The sequence below is a fragment of the Drosophila bipectinata genome, chromosome 3L (genome assembly GCF_030179905.1).
Source record: "Drosophila bipectinata strain 14024-0381.07 chromosome 3L, DbipHiC1v2, whole genome shotgun sequence".
NCBI lineage: Eukaryota > Metazoa > Arthropoda > Insecta > Diptera > Drosophilidae > Drosophila > Drosophila bipectinata.
Genome location: NC_091738.1, coordinates 15406725 through 15424847, shown reverse-complemented (window position 1 = coordinate 15424847; position 18123 = coordinate 15406725). Strand labels below are relative to the sequence as shown.

The 18123-nt window shown below is 43.2% G+C and overlaps 1 protein-coding gene across 1 annotated transcript; it reads right to left on the bottom strand.

The window, feature by feature from the left end:
* Nucleotides 1-4341: 4341 nt before the first annotated feature.
* Nucleotides 4342-5655, bottom strand: LOC108133023 (antigen 5 like allergen Cul n 1-like). The gene is made up of 3 exons (XM_043213871.2): nt 5464-5655; nt 4992-5410; nt 4342-4934 (listed from the first exon to the last, which is right to left on the bottom strand). Exons 1-3 carry the CDS (start codon nt 5617-5619, stop codon nt 4709-4711), a joined length of 801 nt encoding a protein of 266 aa, XP_043069806.1. The 5' UTR covers nt 5620-5655; the 3' UTR covers nt 4342-4708.
* Nucleotides 5656-18123: the final 12468 nt, after the last annotated feature.

Genomic DNA, 18123 nt, shown 5'->3' with positions numbered 1-18123 from the left:
AGAGGGCACTCGGGTTCATTGCATTAAAGCCTGATTGCACAAATAAAAGCTTTGGCAATCGCCGGGCCAAAAGGTTAAATTCGGGCAATTTATTAACACACGTGTCGAGCATTTATTTTTTGGGGAGCGAGCTAAAGCAATTTGTTCGTCTGCTAGCTTCGGTTAATTGAAACAAGAATTCACCGAGTTTAAAGGAGCGAAACATTAGCTTAATCACCGGCTCACAACAAAGGGGCGTGGCCGATGTCGGGGCCGTTGGGGGCTGATGGGGCTTCATTCACGCCTGCCGCTAAGCCTTGCCGAAGGAAGTTGTCTCGGGTGGTCCATTAAAAATGCATTTATCATTTGGCATTTTGAAAAAGCTTCCTTCCTGCCATTCCTCGGTTCCTCGTGGCTGGCTGGCTGGATGGCTGGATAGCTGGCTAGGAGGCAACTGGCAAGCAAGCAGGAGACTGACACCTTGTATCAGGATATAAGGATACTCATCCTTTCTCAGCGAGCACTTTAAGCTGTTTGTGTTTTTTTTTCGAGAATAAAAGCGAACACCGAGCACAAATTGTATTTGTGCTGCCACCAAGACTGAAAACTTTTACTTTGGCCAAGAAATATGTACGACTTTGGGTTTTTGGGGGAAAAGTGAAAAGTGCAAAGTCTATGCAACTTGGGGCATGTTCAAGCGCTAAACTGTTACTTCCACATGCTGAACTCGAGCCGGGGGATCGGAGAATCAGGGAGGTGGAGAAACAGGTCGCCAATCTGGCTCCAGCTGGCCATCGATGTGGGGTTTCTATATAAGCCGAGAGCCGAGACAAAGGCGTTCCCAGAGTGTTCATAAAAACTAAAGCTACCATCGCCCCACCACCCCAATGCCCAACGGAAGAACTAGGTCAGCCATGCACTTAAAAAAAGGATACCGTATCACCTTTTAGTGTTGAAACTCCTTTCGGTTTGCTTTTATAGTTTTTCCAGTTTTATTTAATAGGGAGTCTAGCCTTTTAAAAATATAATATATTTAGCTGTTAGAAAATGTGAAATGAAAAGTTTATTACCAAGTGTAAAGACAAACAAACCGACTGGCTGTGCCAGGTAAAAGTTGCCGCCACTCGGGCAAAAGTGAGTGCGAGTTTGAGGCTTCCATTCATGTTTAGCCGCAATGCAGCGCCTGCATAAATTTCATTAGATTTTAGCCTCGGGCCCTTTCTGTCCCCATTCCTTTGAAGAGTCTATAACAAATCAATTGGCCTTCATCGGAGCTGGAAGACACATCTATATATTCATTGGAAATGGCCTGGGCGGAGGCACATCTGAAGCACATACCCGTAAATGGCTTCCTAATGAAGTCATAAAGTGCCCGGCTAAGGCAACTAGATGCCCGCCATTAAACGCACCTTGAGCCAAGGCCAAAGCCACTGCCAAGTATGCTAATAAACGTAAACCGAGCCCCATTAACAGGGGAAGTTGAAGTCGTAAAAATAAAAATAACCGAGAACCGAATGATGAGTGCAGGGAGCGATTTCCATGCCCTGGCGGCACCGGCGGCACTGGCGGCTCCTTTGCCCAGAAAAGCAATTCCCGATGAGCTGATAAGCTGACGGGAAGCAATGCGAGAAGTGGTAACTAAAGTTCATCACTCGGTACAACTATAAATGCAAATTTTAGAAAATAAAAATAAATATTTCATGTTTGAACTTAAGAGGGCAGGAAAGTTTTGAAAACTGGTCAGTTGAAAGCATAGTCTTCTTAAAATAGTCAAATGGTTGAGAGACTTTTCGTACTTTCTGTATTTATTAAGATACCTTTTCCTTTTACAAAAATATAGGCCAAAAATGCTAAAAGCCTGGCGGGTTCAGTAGCTCGTTACCAATAAACCAAGTCCCACCTTTTAGGTTATAGCCCTCGGGGCATAAAACCTAAAGCCCTTAGAGTGGCTGCTGGCAAACGGCATTTACCTTTAGGAAAATGTGAGAAAAATGTGCAGAGGGAAAAGACAAAAGGAAAGTGCGGTCAAAGGAAAATGCAGAGGAAAACCGCGAAAGCCCCCTCGACACAAGCTGAAAAAACACATATTGAACATGCGAGCCAGCTTTACGGGCTGACAATGATAATGACTTTGGTCTGGACGGGGCAGGAACGGGATGGGAAAAATAAAAAGTAGAAAGCGAAATGGAAGCTGAACTGAAATGTCTCCGCGGGAAGTGCATTGAAAACGCTCTACACGCTAATGCACCATTATCAGGAGCTGTGTTCCGTAAATCTTCACTTGCATCCGCGGTCTTGAAGGGCTTTAATAGATATTTATGGGGGCGATGATGGGTCCAAACATTTGCTCTAGATCCTCGCCCATAACTTTGATAAATTGTTTCCAGCATTCTTCTACGGGAACAAAAACACAAAAACTTTAAGTTCAAGTGCTTAAAAAGTGAGGTAAAAGGCGAATAATAAAAAACGGCTAGCCAAGGCAAAACAAATTGTGGCGAAACAAAAACTGAAAACTACATGAACAATTTGGCATGCAATGCGAGAGGAAAACGAGCCAGAAATAAAAAAAAACAAGAAAGGAAAGCTAACTTCGGGCGGAGCCGAAGTTTATATACCCTTGCAGTTAAAACCGGATATATATCGCAAACATCGGATATAGTTGGCCGATCCTTATGGGAATAGGAATATATAATCCAATTTATTACAATACAAAATCTAAAAAAAGTCCCAAACTTCTATCTTCAAAAATACGAAAGTTGATATTTCTACCAAATACCATTTCCGATCGTTCAGTTATATGGCAGCTATGGGATATAGTCGGCCGATCCTAATGAAATTTGGTAGGTTGGATCAACTGACCAAGAATTAAATCTGTACTAAGTTCCAGCTTTCTATCTTCAAAAACACGAAAGTTGGGTCATTTCCGATCGTTCAGTTATATGGCAGCTATAGGATATAGTCGGCCGATCCTTATGAAATTTGGCATGACGTAATGTTTTGCCAAAAATAGCTCACATGTCAAATTTGAACTCTCTAACTCTAAAAACACCAAAGTTATACCATTTCCGATCAATCAGTTATATGGCAGCTATAGGATATAGTCGGCCGATCCGGGCCGTTCCGACTTATATACTGCGTGCAAAGGAAAGAAGGGTGTGTGCAAAGTTTCAAGACGATAGCTTTAAAACTGAGAGACTAGTTCGCGTAGAAACAGACAGACGGACAGACGGACAGACGGACAGACGGACAGACGGACAGACGGACATGCTCATATCAACTCAGGAGGTGATCCTGATCAAGAATATATATACTTTATAGGGTCGGAGATGTCTCCTTCACTGCGTTGCACACTTTTGACCAAAATTATAATACCCTCTGCAAGGGTATAATAGGAAGGGAAAAGTGGAAATCCCAGGGACTCTGTCTGATATTCTTTTTTTATTTCGCCAAGCTTGTTGCATTTTTTTAACCACCTTTTTTTTCGGCGACAGGGTCTACCGGAAACCTTAAAAACGAGCAGCGCTTCGAATTTATGTGCTGCGCAAGTGGTGACTTTTAGTTTTTCTCTCGCCAGGTGTCAGACATGGAAGGCGAATCGGCCACTGAGGATGGGGAGTGGAGCCACCACTTGGTGGCCGGTTAAATGCAATCCAAGCCAAATCCACCAGCTGGCAGTAACCAGAGAGAAAAGTCGATTTCCCTCTGCGCTATTTTCATTCCACCAAACTCTCATGCATTTCAATCAAATGAAGTCGCATAAAATAATGAAATGGCAATGCAATACAGACGCAATCGCTGCTAATCGGATCGGACTTCCAGGGACGTCGACCAGAAGGGGCCAGTTATTCCGCTGGTAATGAACATTATTCAGTGATTCGATTGGCCAGTGGGCCAACGCCATTCAGTGGGCACTGAAACCATTTTAATTAACTATCTCCTGCAAGGAAAACACGTGTTTCCCGCTTCTCGCAAGTAGCCCCTCTAAAGTCGTGGGGTTTCAATAGCACTAAAGGGTAGTTAGCTTTTACGATATCCTGCAACAGCATCCACTTAGGGGGGGTGCATCGGGTCGGTTAATGACCCGAACGCCACTCGATGGCCCATTAAATGCCAATCCGAAACAAGCCATAAAGTTTATGCAGAAATAAAATTAAATTAAACGAGCTTAGCCATCCCCTAATCAAGTTGTTTACACCCATAAAGGATCCCACTCAAGTAGGGATTGCCATAATGAAGAAGGGATTGCTTCGATTTTCCTACTCTAGTGGATAAATATTAAGTGGAAAAAGTCTGCGACTGACAATCTAGTCATTTGTTTTTCTCAAAAAGTATAGAATACACAAAGAAACGAATAAAAACATTAACAGTAGACTTCCGCTTTGTTATAAAAAGTAAAAATTATTAAATAATTATGATATAAAGTGACGGAAGCTTTCAACTTGAGATAAATTGGTGTATAAAGTTTCTTTTTGTAGTGTAACAATTTTGCAGCGTAGCCGCTTTTGTGCAGGTAATTGGTCTGCGCCATCGATGCTTCCTGACCACCAGGACCTTCGGGCCGACTTCGTCACAGGAAATTGGCGCAAATTCCATTCCTGTGGAGTGGCATTCTGTGTACATTTTGCATGCGAAGCTATTGAGCTATTGATATCGATGGAGATTCGTCTGGCTGTGCTGGATGATATTTATTGGCGGCAGGATAGCCAGGATGCGGCGGGAGGAACTGTAATCAGAGGAACAGCTCCTCGGGAGAGCAGAGGGCCGAGTGCTTCCTGTTGCGGCCCGTCTTACAGCCCACGGGCCGGAAACTGTAGACCTGCTGTCCGCAGACCGGCGCCCGGGCGTAGTTGCAGGTCAGCTTGAACTGGGTCAGGTTCTGTACCAAGTACTGGGCAGCGGCGCAGCCCACATGCGAGTTGCCCTCCACGGCCATGACCGCAAAGTGTCGGTAAATCCTGTCAATTAAACCAACTGGTTAGTTCATCAAGTAGCAGCGGATGATCCGCACTCACTTTTGCTCCTTCACGTCGCAGGAGTAGACCTTTAAAGAGTCAGCGGTCATGTTTTCGTACTCAGACCACCAAGTCTGGGCGCCCAGGGAGAGGAGTTCCGGGACAAGTTTTTCCAATAGCTCGTTCTCCACGTTGTGGGTCAGGTTGAAGACAATAATATTCTGGCCGGAGTTGGGAAAGGTCTTGCTGTTGTGGCAGTCGTCGTGCTGGGCCTTGCACATCTTGGCATTGAACTCCGCCAAGTCGGCCAGCTCGCTGCTCCACTGCATTGCCACCAAGCGGGCGGCTCGTGGCAGGGTGGGCTCCTTCCCGTTGGCCAGGCGGTTGCGGCGCTCATTGTGCAACTTGACGATCCTTTCCGTGTGCTCCGTCAGGTTGACCAGCTGCAGGCTCTGGATGGAGCAGGAACTGGAGAAGCTCTACAGGGAAAACTTTATACTAAAGAGAAACCCATTTCATCGAGCCTACTCACCGCGATTGACTTTTCGCAGGCCACGTGCTTCAGTCCCTTCGGACACAGCTTGGGCTGGCAATAAGGACTTTTCGGCACGGCCAAAGACCCCAAGATCTGGGCCTCGAGGGCCAGGAAATGAGAGAGTACCGCAATCAGAACCAGGAAGAACTCCATGTCTAGGCATAAAAACTACTGTGCCAAGCCAGGCAAAGACCTGGCTTTTAAAGCTTGGCAGGTCGGCTTATAAGTTCTAATCAGCTACGTTAAACCAGCTGAAAGTTGTTTCAACTATTTGTATATCCGCTTAACTGCCACCGCACAGCTGTTGGATACGAGTGGTTCTGTAGCAAGGCTATAATTGCCGTAGACTTGGTAAAAGGAGACGGCTATGAAGGCGGTAGAACGAGAAAGTACAAGCTACTGTGACAGAGACAGGCTTGCCACTTCCCATTGTCAGTCAGTGGGCCACGAAATTGGCCGCGAAAAGTTGTAGCCAACATTCTGTTACCAAAAATGGCTGTCATCATCGTCGTCGCGTTTAACAGTTGAATGCCTTCGTTTTTCGAAGCGAGTTTCACTTTCATTGGCTGTTACACTGCAAAAAAATGTAGTGCGATAATACTTTGTATAAAAACTGGATCTTTTTTTGGTTTTATTCATTATTTATCTCTTTTACTTCCGAAAAACACCACGCGGATAAAACTCAATTAGCGTGGTGGCTCTTTAACGTGGGGTTTGGAAAAAAAAACGGAGATTATCCTGAAATCGAATACATTTTATTGCTGTCGGAGTGTCAGTGGCTTGGAAACGGATAAAAATTATTTTCGCCATTTAAGCCCAGCATTCATCAATACAAAGCTAACTTTAAGTGGTTAACAATGGTCATTCCAAAAAGGTCGAGTTGAAGAAGATACCAAACAGTCTATTGTTATGAAGAAAATACTATTCATAGAAATATTATTATAATTTTTGCCAGTGACTCGAATGCCAAGGCCTCTCGCATTAGGCCACATTAAATACAGTTTGGACAAAACGACACACAGCCACAAACAGACACACACACCCACCCCACAATCACAGACACAGATTGAAGGCCAGGCATGAAAAGCCTAATAACTCAATATCGGCCAATTGATTGTGGCCAAAGTCACTGCGACTTTGGTTGCCAGCTGAGCCGCCTTAGTCGCTAATTGTCTGACAACTGATGCTCGAGCTGATTTGCGTGTAATTGGGTCGACAACTCGAACTTACAGGCAACTTAGTGGGAACTTAATTAGGCCGAGGCAAAGACAAAGGCAAAGGCATAGGCATAGGCGACTTAAAGGACCAGCCGTGATCCTGTGAAGCCTTGAAGCTTTCCTGGAAGACGAATGCCCGAATTATGCGTAATTATTCATGCCACAGACTCTCATAGAAAGTAAAGCGAGCGCGTGCACATGTCAAGCGGCCAACTCTGGACGTCTGTCTTGTTTAGTAGGTTGTAAATTTTAATGCAAAGGAGCAACATTTTTGTGATTTATCGCTTTTTGGGAGACCCTGGCCCCAACAGGCCAACAGGACCAGAGGCCGTGGTCGCAGTCGAATCCGAAACCGAAACCGAAAAAAGGGCATGCATTAAACAGCAGACAAGGGCCAGCCTCGCTCTTCTCGGCCGGAAGTCCTTCAGCCAGGAGTCAGGACGGCTCCTAGATGTGGCCAGCACGCGTGCACCTGTTGCCTTCAGCGCCCCGCTGGCCATTCTGCCTCTTGCCTTTAGCTGGCCGCAAAGTCAGTTTGTTTTGCGGAAATTTATGGCCTCGGACGTGGCCAAGGCAAATACAATTTTTTCGCCCCCACCCATCTATAATTTATTTTTAATAGAGAGACAACTTTCTTTTCGGTCTTCCCCATAAATTTTCAGCCAGCAATCAAAGGGAATGGAACGGAACCGAGCACGGGACCAGGAGGAGCATACAATTATGCAAGCATTTCGCATTTAAACGTCATTATCGGATACTGGAAGACCGGCGAATAGCTCCATTGTATAATCTGGGGTAACGTATATCTGGTATCCGTTGCATTCTCCGGTATACGTTTCCTCTCTATTGCTGTCAGAATTTTGCAATTGAATAATCAAATTGAATGGCCACAATTGTCTGGGCCCGTGTCATTGTACACAACACACACACATGGATGTGTGTGTTTGAGTTGATTTATTGGCCAGGCCAAAGCCGCACTCGGCTCTTGGCCATAACTCAAAGCGGGCTACTTGGTCCGCAAATATTTGCTAATGAAATTGGGAGGGGCACCGGACTGAATTTGAGAATCTGAGGATCTAGGAAAACGTGTCAAAGGATTGCCCAGCATCAATATGCACATAAAGTTCAATATTTCCACGCCATTCCCCGAATACGGCCAACAATAATCCCTAATTTTATGCAAATCTCGTCAAAGTACTCGGCTCTCTTATTTCAATCCCCGCTCCTCCACAACTCAACAGCTTAGCTGGCAAAATCCTCTTCCCCGCGACTTTCTTGTGGAGAGCGGGTAGGGAGAAGGCTAAAAACTTTTTAAGCGCCAGCGTGGAAAACTTGTCCGTGTCTTGCATGCCAAGGAAAATGTGTCAACTGCGCCGAAAACTCGATTCGGTTTCAGTGAGAAACTCTGGTCATGGTTTTGCTTTCGGTTCTTTGGTTCTGCCCCAAAGTCGTAAACATAAAAAAGGAATCCGGCACACTGCGAAACTCCCTTATCCTTTTTTTTCCTGGCCTGCCCTATTCCTCTTATCGGCCCTCCCCGCTTAGCAACCCAATTTAAGTTAATTAAGTTGTTACACTTGTGATCTAACACACAAATCGCGAAATAAAAACATTTTCAGCTTTGTTCCATGTCAGTCTGTGTTGCTTCCGTCTTTTAAGGACATCGAAAGCCGTAAAGCACTTTCAGCCTAAAATTACCATAGTAGAGGGGAAGTTGGGCCATGAAAGCGGATTAACTAATTCATTTGCATTGCTTTATATTATTATATAAACTAGGTAATCTCTAGGAAACCTTTAAGAATAGACTCAACATTTAAGGTCAGTTTGTACACTTTTTGATCAACCTAATTATGAGAAGAATTCTTTTATATCTTAACTCATTTGAATGTCTAAAATAAATTCTATTTTCATAATGTCAAGTTCACTCTAGAGTATAATTATTATGCAAGCATTTTATTATGTACCTACCCACGTGCGAGGGTGAGTCCTTACAGGTTTTTTAATTCTTTCGAGTCCTCGCGCATTTTTAAAGCCGCTCAGAAATATGCAAAATTGTTGTGTATGTTTATATTTTGCTTTTTCGCTTTGTTGCTGCCTGAAATGCTGTGTGTGAGATGGTTTTTGGTGTTGCTGCTGGGTGAGCATTGTGTTCCCACATAAATTTTAGGCAAACACAAGCAGCACACACGTCCCACTCTCGCTGGTTTATTTGGGTGAAGGCCATGAACACAACAACTACAGCAGCCAACAGCAACAATAATAAAAAAAAAAGAATCTGAAAAAATAAAAACCCAAAGGCTGCCACCACCAACAGCTATAGCTACAGCACCACAACGGCCAAATCTCAGAATTAAATGCAATTTAGTGCAGCAAAGTGGCAACCCACATGTACAAACTGACACAATCACATTTAGTTGCATGTGAGGGGGAAAAAAAAAAAGGACCAGAAACTGTCGCAAAATTGTCGAATGTGAAAGTTTTCCCCTCTTGCGAAGCTTTTGATTCGTTTCTGCAATACGCATACAAAATTACCCAATTCATTTCCAGTATAACATGTCAATTTGTATTGGCAAAGGTCGAGGGTCGAATGCCGAGGTTGGAGGGAAAAGGTAGAAAATATCGAGATGCTTGAGATTTTCAGCCTGCTTTCGGCTTTTGGGAAACTTTGAGCGACAAGTAAACAAAATGCCCCAGCTTAGGCGCCACTTACAAATGCCATTAGGCCCAGTTGAAAACATGGCAACAACAATAATATATACGGCTGTATAAAAAAAAAGGGCTAGCAATTTCGATCCAAATGCCAAGGCAAATGCGCTGTAAGCTTACGGATTTCTATAACAATGTTGAATTTTTGAACACGGCATTTGATGTTGTTTCCACATTTGAATGTTAAGTGGCCGCTTTGTCAGGACTCAGCCCCTGGCTGCTAGGATGCTTGGCTGGTTGGCTGCGTGGTGAGCCCGAACCCGAACCCTTTACAGATAAACATCGAGTCTCCTTCGACGGGCTGAGTAATCTCCACCCATTCGTCTTCATCTTTATCATCTGCCGCCCCAGCACCTCCAACCTGGCCAGAACCAGGGTAAAGAAGTACAAATTGAAAATGCAAATCTTTGGCACAGCTCAAAAAGTGCAAAACAAATAGCAAACGAAAGGAATCGTTGGCTGCGAGGGCCGAGTCCTGGAAGAGCTGAAAGTGCATAAATTGTTGCCTTCTTTACAGAGCTGTAATAATTGCAAAGCACTTGTAAGCACCTGGCCAAAACTTTTTCCCAAGACCGTGCTCCCCCACTTGCTGATGAGCTGTGCAAATTGCCCGCCTGGCAGCTAATTGGCTAAATAATAAGATTTTAGAAGGGATTTTGCAAGGCAGACATGCTTTTATTAAAAATAATTTAAATATAAATCATAAGGCCAAGGTTGTGGAAATTGGTTTATTGGCTAATAAGAAACGACTGAAATCAAAAGCCCATAATCTGGCATAGTGACCTCTGTAATTGTAAATTTATTGCAAAACGCTCCGCTGATTCCTTGGCTTTCACAATGTCCGTCCGAAAGGAAAACAAAACCATGGTCTTTATTTTCTCTTAACTTCTTTTGTGGCTTTTGTGTGGCGGCTACATTTTTATTGCCTCTTCATCTGCTCTGTTTGTTTTGCCTGCGACTTTAATGCCGCCTAATCTTGGCCGTTTACCGAAAAACGGTGCCCCAAGGAGCGCTAGTCAAATGAATTGCATTATGATTGCCAGACCACAAAAAGGATCCGGGTAGGGGTTCAGGCCAGGGAGGATGCTGTGGCTTGGCAAGTGTGCAGCATAAATTCCCGGAAAATATTGTCATCTCCAAAGCAAACCGAAGAAAGTTTATTCAGTTGGGAAGTGGATGAAAGTTTCACTCTGTTCTGGAAATTGATTTAGATTTAAAATATACGCTTACATTAGTATTTATGCAAAGCTTGCTACCAAAATTGGGTCACGTTAAAGCGGCTTAAACTGTTGAGGGGAATTGTTTCTGGGAACCACTTGCCATGTGCACCAGATTTCGCCCCGAACGTGGTCCTGGACATGGCCACCGTTGGTTATTAGCCACCGTTGTTGCGGGCCATGTTATCGCTGTCAGGCCGTGTTGTTTATAATGTGGCCGGAATGTGTTGGGCTTACCAACTGCTTACGGCCCAAAGGCAGGCTATTAGTTATTTTACGGCCCTCGATGCTATCGCAGCGCCCTGGCATCGGCTTCAATGCATAATTTTGCACTCCATTATAATGGGGGAAGGGCCTTCTGCGTGGCCCTGGGCTTTGTGTGGATAATGACGTCTCGAAGGAGCATACTTTGTCCTGGCAGGGCAGAAATTATCATTAATTACGTGCAATCAATTGATCAATCTGAAGATGCTCCTCGCCACCACTAAGCCACTGCACCACCCACATTTACTCATCGAGTGGGTCAAGTGGGTGTCTGGCAGACTCGCTTCGAATTTGGGTTAAGCTGGGGCATATTAAAAAACATTTCAAGCGTTTTATTGCCACCCCTGCAAACGATGGTGATGATGTTGTTGGATGGTAGTTGCAACTTGCAACTCCAAACCCAATCCCAAGCCCAAACCCAAACCCGCCGGCAACTTTTGCTGCAACCTGCAGTTCACGCGGTTGATTGAAACTTTTTCGATTTCGTGCTCATAACGGACACAACTTTGTGCGAAATTAGCATAATTATTGTGCCATAAAATGGTTATTTGCCACTGGCGAACTGGCTGCAAAATGTTGCATCCAATAAATTGAGCAAAAAGCCCTTTCCTCCGTCACTCAGCCGAAATGGAAATGTGTTGCTCATTGGATTGATTTGGTCTGCCAGAGGGATTTATTTTGGAGTCACTCCTCAGTCCTTGGATCCTTAGTCCTTGGTTGGCTCATTTCTTGTTCGTGCATTTTGCTCTTTTAATGTTTAGCCTGGCCACCATTTTATTGCCCGTCAGGAAATAGGGAAAGGCAAACTTTTCGGCTGACATATTAGAGTTGCAACCGCAAAAACCGCATCCGCAACTGCTAAGCAGGCAAGGACTCGAAAATTCCTTCCTCCAACCCCTCACAAATTCTTCCAGCCAAACGTTCCCTTTCTTGCCGTTTCCCGAGCATTTTGTTGGAGGCAATGGGCCACATTTCTTTCAGCCAAAATTGTCAGTCTTGCTACTATAAGTACATAAGCCTGGCCAGGAGCATCTGTGTCCTGTGAGTTTTCCTGCATGTGAGTGCACTTGAAGGAAATATTATGAAGAAGATTCATGAGATAAAAAATCAAAAGTGATGGGAAATATAGTTCCTCGGTCTTAGTTTTTAGAAGAGTGCTTTATGGAAAGTGCCTTGAATCTTCCAACTCACTTTTATTGTTTTCTGTGCATGACCCCTCGAACTGTGTGTCCCTCCCATAGATTTTAGCGCATCTGGCTGGCCCCTTTTTTATAGCATTAGGACATGGACTTCCATACAAGTGTCTGCGGCCAGTTGGGACACTTTTATTGCACAGCATGCGACCAGAAGATAGTTTGCGGTGGATTTTGTGGCGGAGCTGTGCCGAAATGGAGGATTCGGAATGGAGACACTTTATGGACTGGCCGAGGAGGTGTGGAGGGGTTAAAGCCACTCGTTTTGCGTATAACCAAAATGGCCAAAAACCAAAACAGAAGAAACCATGAGACCATGTGCTGAATTGTTAAGCATGTGGGCCAAGTGGAATGCGAGATGTGAAACATTTTTGGGGTCTACTGGGCCCTGTTGCCCAGAGGTAGGGGGCCGCGAGTCCCATAAATGTCGCTCACAGCTTGACCTTGAGCCACCCAAGAGTCACTCGGATTTGTAACCCAGAGTGGCCGCCATGTATTCCAGGGCAACTTGACAATCCGATTGCCAGGACGAAAAGCAGGGAGTAGAGAATCCATCAGCAAGCCGTAAACTATGGGCGAGACTTTGCAGACAAGTGATGGATAAATGCTGGCAAATAAAGAAATGGCTCAAGGTTCAAGTTGCCAGGGCCAGAAGGAAAGTGAAAGGAGCACCCTTGGCTGGGCTGTGACAGAGTAGTAAAATCTGGCTTGATGGAAATGTAAATTGAATCGCTTGTACTTGAACTGATTTGCCAAGTAATGCAAAACTGTTGTGTCTTTGGGAGGAGTCTGAAAGTCTTTTATTGTGACTACTATTTAAGATATACATATATTTCTGTCGATTGATTTAAGACGTTCTCGAGGCCATTTAATATTTGCCTGAAATGAAATCCCTTTTCTGCGTCATCTTGGGGACACAGAAGGCTTTCATGGAAGTTGCTGCAGTTGCAGTTGCCACTCTCTGTGGTTATCTCTGGCGCATGTTTTAAGCTAAACGACTTGGATTTAAAAATAAATTGAGGTCAGCCGAGAGACACTGTTGTTTTCTGGTATTTCTGTTGCTGTTGTCGGTGGTGGCAGTTGTACTTTTTAGTGTTTTCGCTTTTAGTGCAGTTGGCTGGCAATCGTAAAAAGAAATTCGGCGTACATAATGGTAATTGCGTGTTTTTTTCCACTCTAATTACGAGTTATATGCCCTCACACCAGCACAATGACACGCACACCACTCTACACCCAAACTAACACACACTTGGATTCGCATCCGTGCGGAGAATGCGCCGCAAGAAATGCCAACCTAAATTTCCGGGCCTCCGCCAGTCGTCGTCGTCGCCGTCGTCGTTGCAGTTGCATAAAAATGGGAATTAAAAGAAAAATGCATATAAAGTGTTGCATTTGCAGTTGCTCCTGCTGCTGCCGCTGCTGCTTCTTCTTCCTCTTCGTCCTTTTTTCACACTCACTGCTCTTCTACTGCCACCACTACTCGTGCTCCTGCTAATTAAAAACAGCACATAGTGCCATTAAAGCCAAAAGTTCACTTCGTATGCCATTTTTTCCGGGTCAGGATAAGAGACAGAACCCGGAAGACAGACAGAGATGGCGGCGGGGGGGAGGCCTGGCTGGAAGGATAACAAGAGACCGAAAGTGCGAAAGAGAGGGTGCCAGTAGTGGGTCCTGCATATGCGCTATTTGTACAGAGATTATCTCATTATGTTTGCGGTTTTAGTCGCACTGCCACTTTTTGGCCATAGGCTGCACAACATGGCGTATAATTAATTACGTAATGAGCACGCCTGCCAGACACAAGCCCACAACGAGAAAAAGACGCCCTAGACGGAAGGCAGAGGATGGAGCGAGAACCCACACACACTTGGCAACTGCTTGAGGCCACTGCAGTGGGAATCTCTGTCTGAACTCGCACTCAACGCCCTCGTCTCATTGTCCTTTTGGTTGGCGCCTCTGAGCCTACTTTTTCAGCAAACTATGGTCAAGCTTCCATAGCTTGAACCACAACTTTTTTTGTTTAGAAAAAAATAATATTAATGAGAAGTAAGAAGGATATGCGATAGACGATAGGCAGTGCCAAGTAACAAGTATCTCGAGTAGAGTCTCTTTAAGAAAGGTCCTACCATATGTAGCAGGATTGCTACTTAGGGTATATATATATTAGCTATAAGTGTATTGTATAACTGTAAACTGTTAGTGTAAGTCGGTGTCGTTGGCGGTTGTCGGTTCTGGCTCTCTCTCTCTGGTGCTCTCATCGCTCTCATTGCTCTTTCAGCGAGCAATGAGGGTTGATGCTGATCACGAGTTGAGAGCGGAGTCAGTCGAACACCAGCAGCGATCCGAAGCGGATCTAGTCAAGAATAATAAATAAACTAGAATAAGGAAAGTGTTGGTGTTTTACTCCAGGGACATCGTTATATCCCTACAAAATCAGAAGTGGGCCGATCTCGTGCCAAATAAACAATTAATGACAATTAATTATAATCAAAATGGATGTTAGCAACGCATCAATTGCGCAATTAAAACGGTGGTTAAGTGCGTTACGGCTACCAACAACGGGAACGAAGAGCGAATTAATATTACGTTTGGATAAAATGTCAACGGAAACGCGTAATTATCTGGAAGCAATTAGGAATCAAGACGAAGACGGCGATGGAAACAACGATAAAGACGAATATGAAGAGGATCTGGAATTAGAAAGCCAAGAAAATGACAACGATAATGGCGACGAAGACAGAGGCAACAACAACGACAAAGCTGGAGTCCAAGAAAACGAAAAAGTCAGAGGCGAAGGAAACGACAAACACGAAGGTGGAACTAAAGGAAAAGATGGCGATAAAAATAAGAGTAAAGTTGGCGGCGATCAAAGCGGAAAGGACGGAGACAGAAGAAACAGCAAAAATGGAGGCGAGAGCAGCAGCAAAGACGGCGGCGAAAACAGCAGCAACGATGGCGGCAGAAACAATGACCACGACGGCGGCGAAAACAACAACAGCGATGGCGGCAGAAACAACGATCACGACGGCGACGAAAACAACAACAGCGACGGCGGCGAGGGAGAAGACAAAGATGGAGATCATGCACGCAATGACAGGAATGAAACCGGCAGAAGCGGCGCAAAAGAAGGCGCCACTGAAGAAGTGAAAAGAGGCAACGTTGCAAAGTCGGAGTTTTTGGAATTTCACAACCCAAGCATCGACATTGCATTGGGCATGGCAACACAAGTTGTGAGTGATTTTTCGGGCAAAACTTGCGCACGAAAATGGATTACGCAAATGAAAAATATTGCAAGCATTTATGGAGTTAGTGGAAAATACATTAAAATGCTGATGATTAGTAAAATCAAAGGAAAGGCAAACGTGTGGCTACATGCGAACCCTGACCGCATCATGCTACAGCTGGATGAGTTAACCGGTGAGCTAATTTCAATGTTTTCGGACAAAGTTTCAAGGTTAGAAGCAAGGCGTCAATTCGAGAACCGGAAATGGAGTTCCGGTGAAAGTTTTGGAAGTTACGTGGACGATAAAGTGATGCTTGGCCAGAGAATCGACATAGATACAGAGGAGATGATAAGTCGTATCATTGAAGGAATCCCTAATCAAGGGCTTCAAAATCAGGCACATATTCAGTGCTTTGAAAATATTGCACACATCAAACGTGCATTTGCGGAGGTGAAGTTGCCTAAATATAATGGCGACAAAAAGGATGCAACAAAGAACAAGAACGAGAAGGACAGCAAGGACACGCGTTGCTATAATTGCAATGCTAAAGGACATTGGGCGAAGGAGTGCAGGAAGCCAAGACGAGAGAAAGGATCGTGCTATGCGTGTGGCGAGATGGGACATTTTGTGGCGAAGTGCCTAAAGAACAAAGTTAAGAGCGAGGTCAAGAGCATTTATGTAAGGTATTTTGAAATTTACTTTAAGAATAACACTAACACCAGACTAATTACACAATGCCTCATAGATACAGGGAGCCCAATTTCGTTTATCAAAATATCTAAAGTACCAGAAAATATTTGTAAAATGCCAGTTTTAAGTTCATATCATGGAATAAATGAAAGTTATTTGAAAACTTATGGCAGAATATTATGTTATATAAAGAAAAAATTTAATAAAGTACATTTTCATTTAGTTGTTGTGGCAAACAAATCTATGAGTCATGATGTAGTTCTGGGAAGAGATTTTATGGAAGCATGTGATTTGAATCTGAACCTTGACACCTTGAAGATGGTTACGGTAGAAAATTTAGAAAATGTTAAAGACAGTTATGATGTTAGTGATGAAGAGCAAATAGTTAGTGATGTTAATGTTAAACAAAAGATTAGAAATGCAATTAGGTTACAAGAAGCAACGAAATTCGACATAAATGAAGTGGAAAAAGAATTGATGAATATTAATATTGAAGATGAATCGGTAGAATACAAAATTGGTGAACAAGTTGAGTATAAGGTTAGACAGCAATTTATTAAAATTATAGAAAATTTTTATGTCAATAAACAAAGGCCAAGGGAACCAGAGGTTAAGTGTGAAATAAAGCTGAGGTTGGAGGACTCGAAACCTTTTAGTAGTTCTCCGAGACGGTTAGCGTATACAGAGAGAGAAAAGTTACAGAGCATATTAGACGAGTATTTAAAAGAGGGAATTATTAGGCCGAGCGAATCAGAATATGCATCTCCAATAGTGTTAGTCAAGAAAAAAACAGGTGATTTGCGATTATGTGTGGATTACAGAAAGCTTAATAAGACAATGATTAAAGATAATTATCCACTACCTTTAATTGATGATTTATTGGACACATTAGTAAATAAGACAATATTTTCGAAATTAGACCTTAAACATGGATACTTTCATGTATTTGTTGAGAACGAATCAATTAAATATACTTCATTTATGACGCCGTTAGGACAGTTCGAATTTATGCGGATGCCAATGGGCCTAAAAAACGCACCGGCGGTGTTTCAAAGATTTATCAATAAGATTTTTGCAGACATGATAAGAGAAGGAAAAGTGGTTATATACATGGACGATATTATGATCGCAAGTAAAGAAATTGAAGAGCATTTGAGTGTACTAAAAGAAGTTTTCGAAAGATTAGCAAGGAACAAATTAGAACTAAGAATGGATAAATGTGAGTTTTTACAAGCGAGTGTTCAGTACTTAGGGTTTTTGGTGTCGAGCAAAGGAATACAAGCAAACGATAAAGGAATTGAAGCCATCAGAGATTTTCCAGTCCCCAATAAAGTGCATGGAGTTAGAAGCTTTTTAGGATTGTGTTCATATTTTAGAAGATTCATAAAGGATTTTTCGAGGATTGCAAAACCATTATATGATTTGTTGAAAAAAGATTGCGAATTCGTGTTTGAAGAAAAAGAGTTAGATTGTTTTGAAATGCTAAAGAAGAAACTCATAGAAGCACCGGTATTAGGTTTATATTATTATAAGGATGAAGTAGAACTACATACAGACGCAAGTGCACATGGTTTTGGTGCAGTACTATTACAGAGGAAAGAGGATAAGAAATTGCATCCTATATTTTATTTTTCTAAAGCTACAACGAAGGATGAAGCAAAATATCATAGCTTTGAACTTGAAACGTTAGCCATTATTTATGCTCTACGAAGGTTCCGAATTTATGTGCAAGGTAGGCGGTTTAGAATTGTTACTGATTGTAATTCATTGACATTGACGTTAAACAGAATAGAACTTAACCCTCGCATTGCGAGGTGGGCTTTAGAGTTACTTGAATATGATTTTGAGTTAGTTCATAAGGCAGGAAAGCTTATGCAACATGTAGATGCCTTAAGTAGGAATACGAACATATGTGTAGTAGAAACGGTGAATTTTGAAGACAATTTAGTTATATGCCAAGCGAAAGATGAAAAGTTAAAGAAAATTAGAATGAGGTTAGAAAAAGAAGATGACAAAATGTTTGAGATGAGAAATGGAGTAGTGTATAGGAAAGCAAATGATGGAAAATTGTTGTTTTATGTTCCAGAAGAAATGGAAGACAAGATACTGTATAAATATCACAATGAGTTAGGTCACTTAGGTAGAG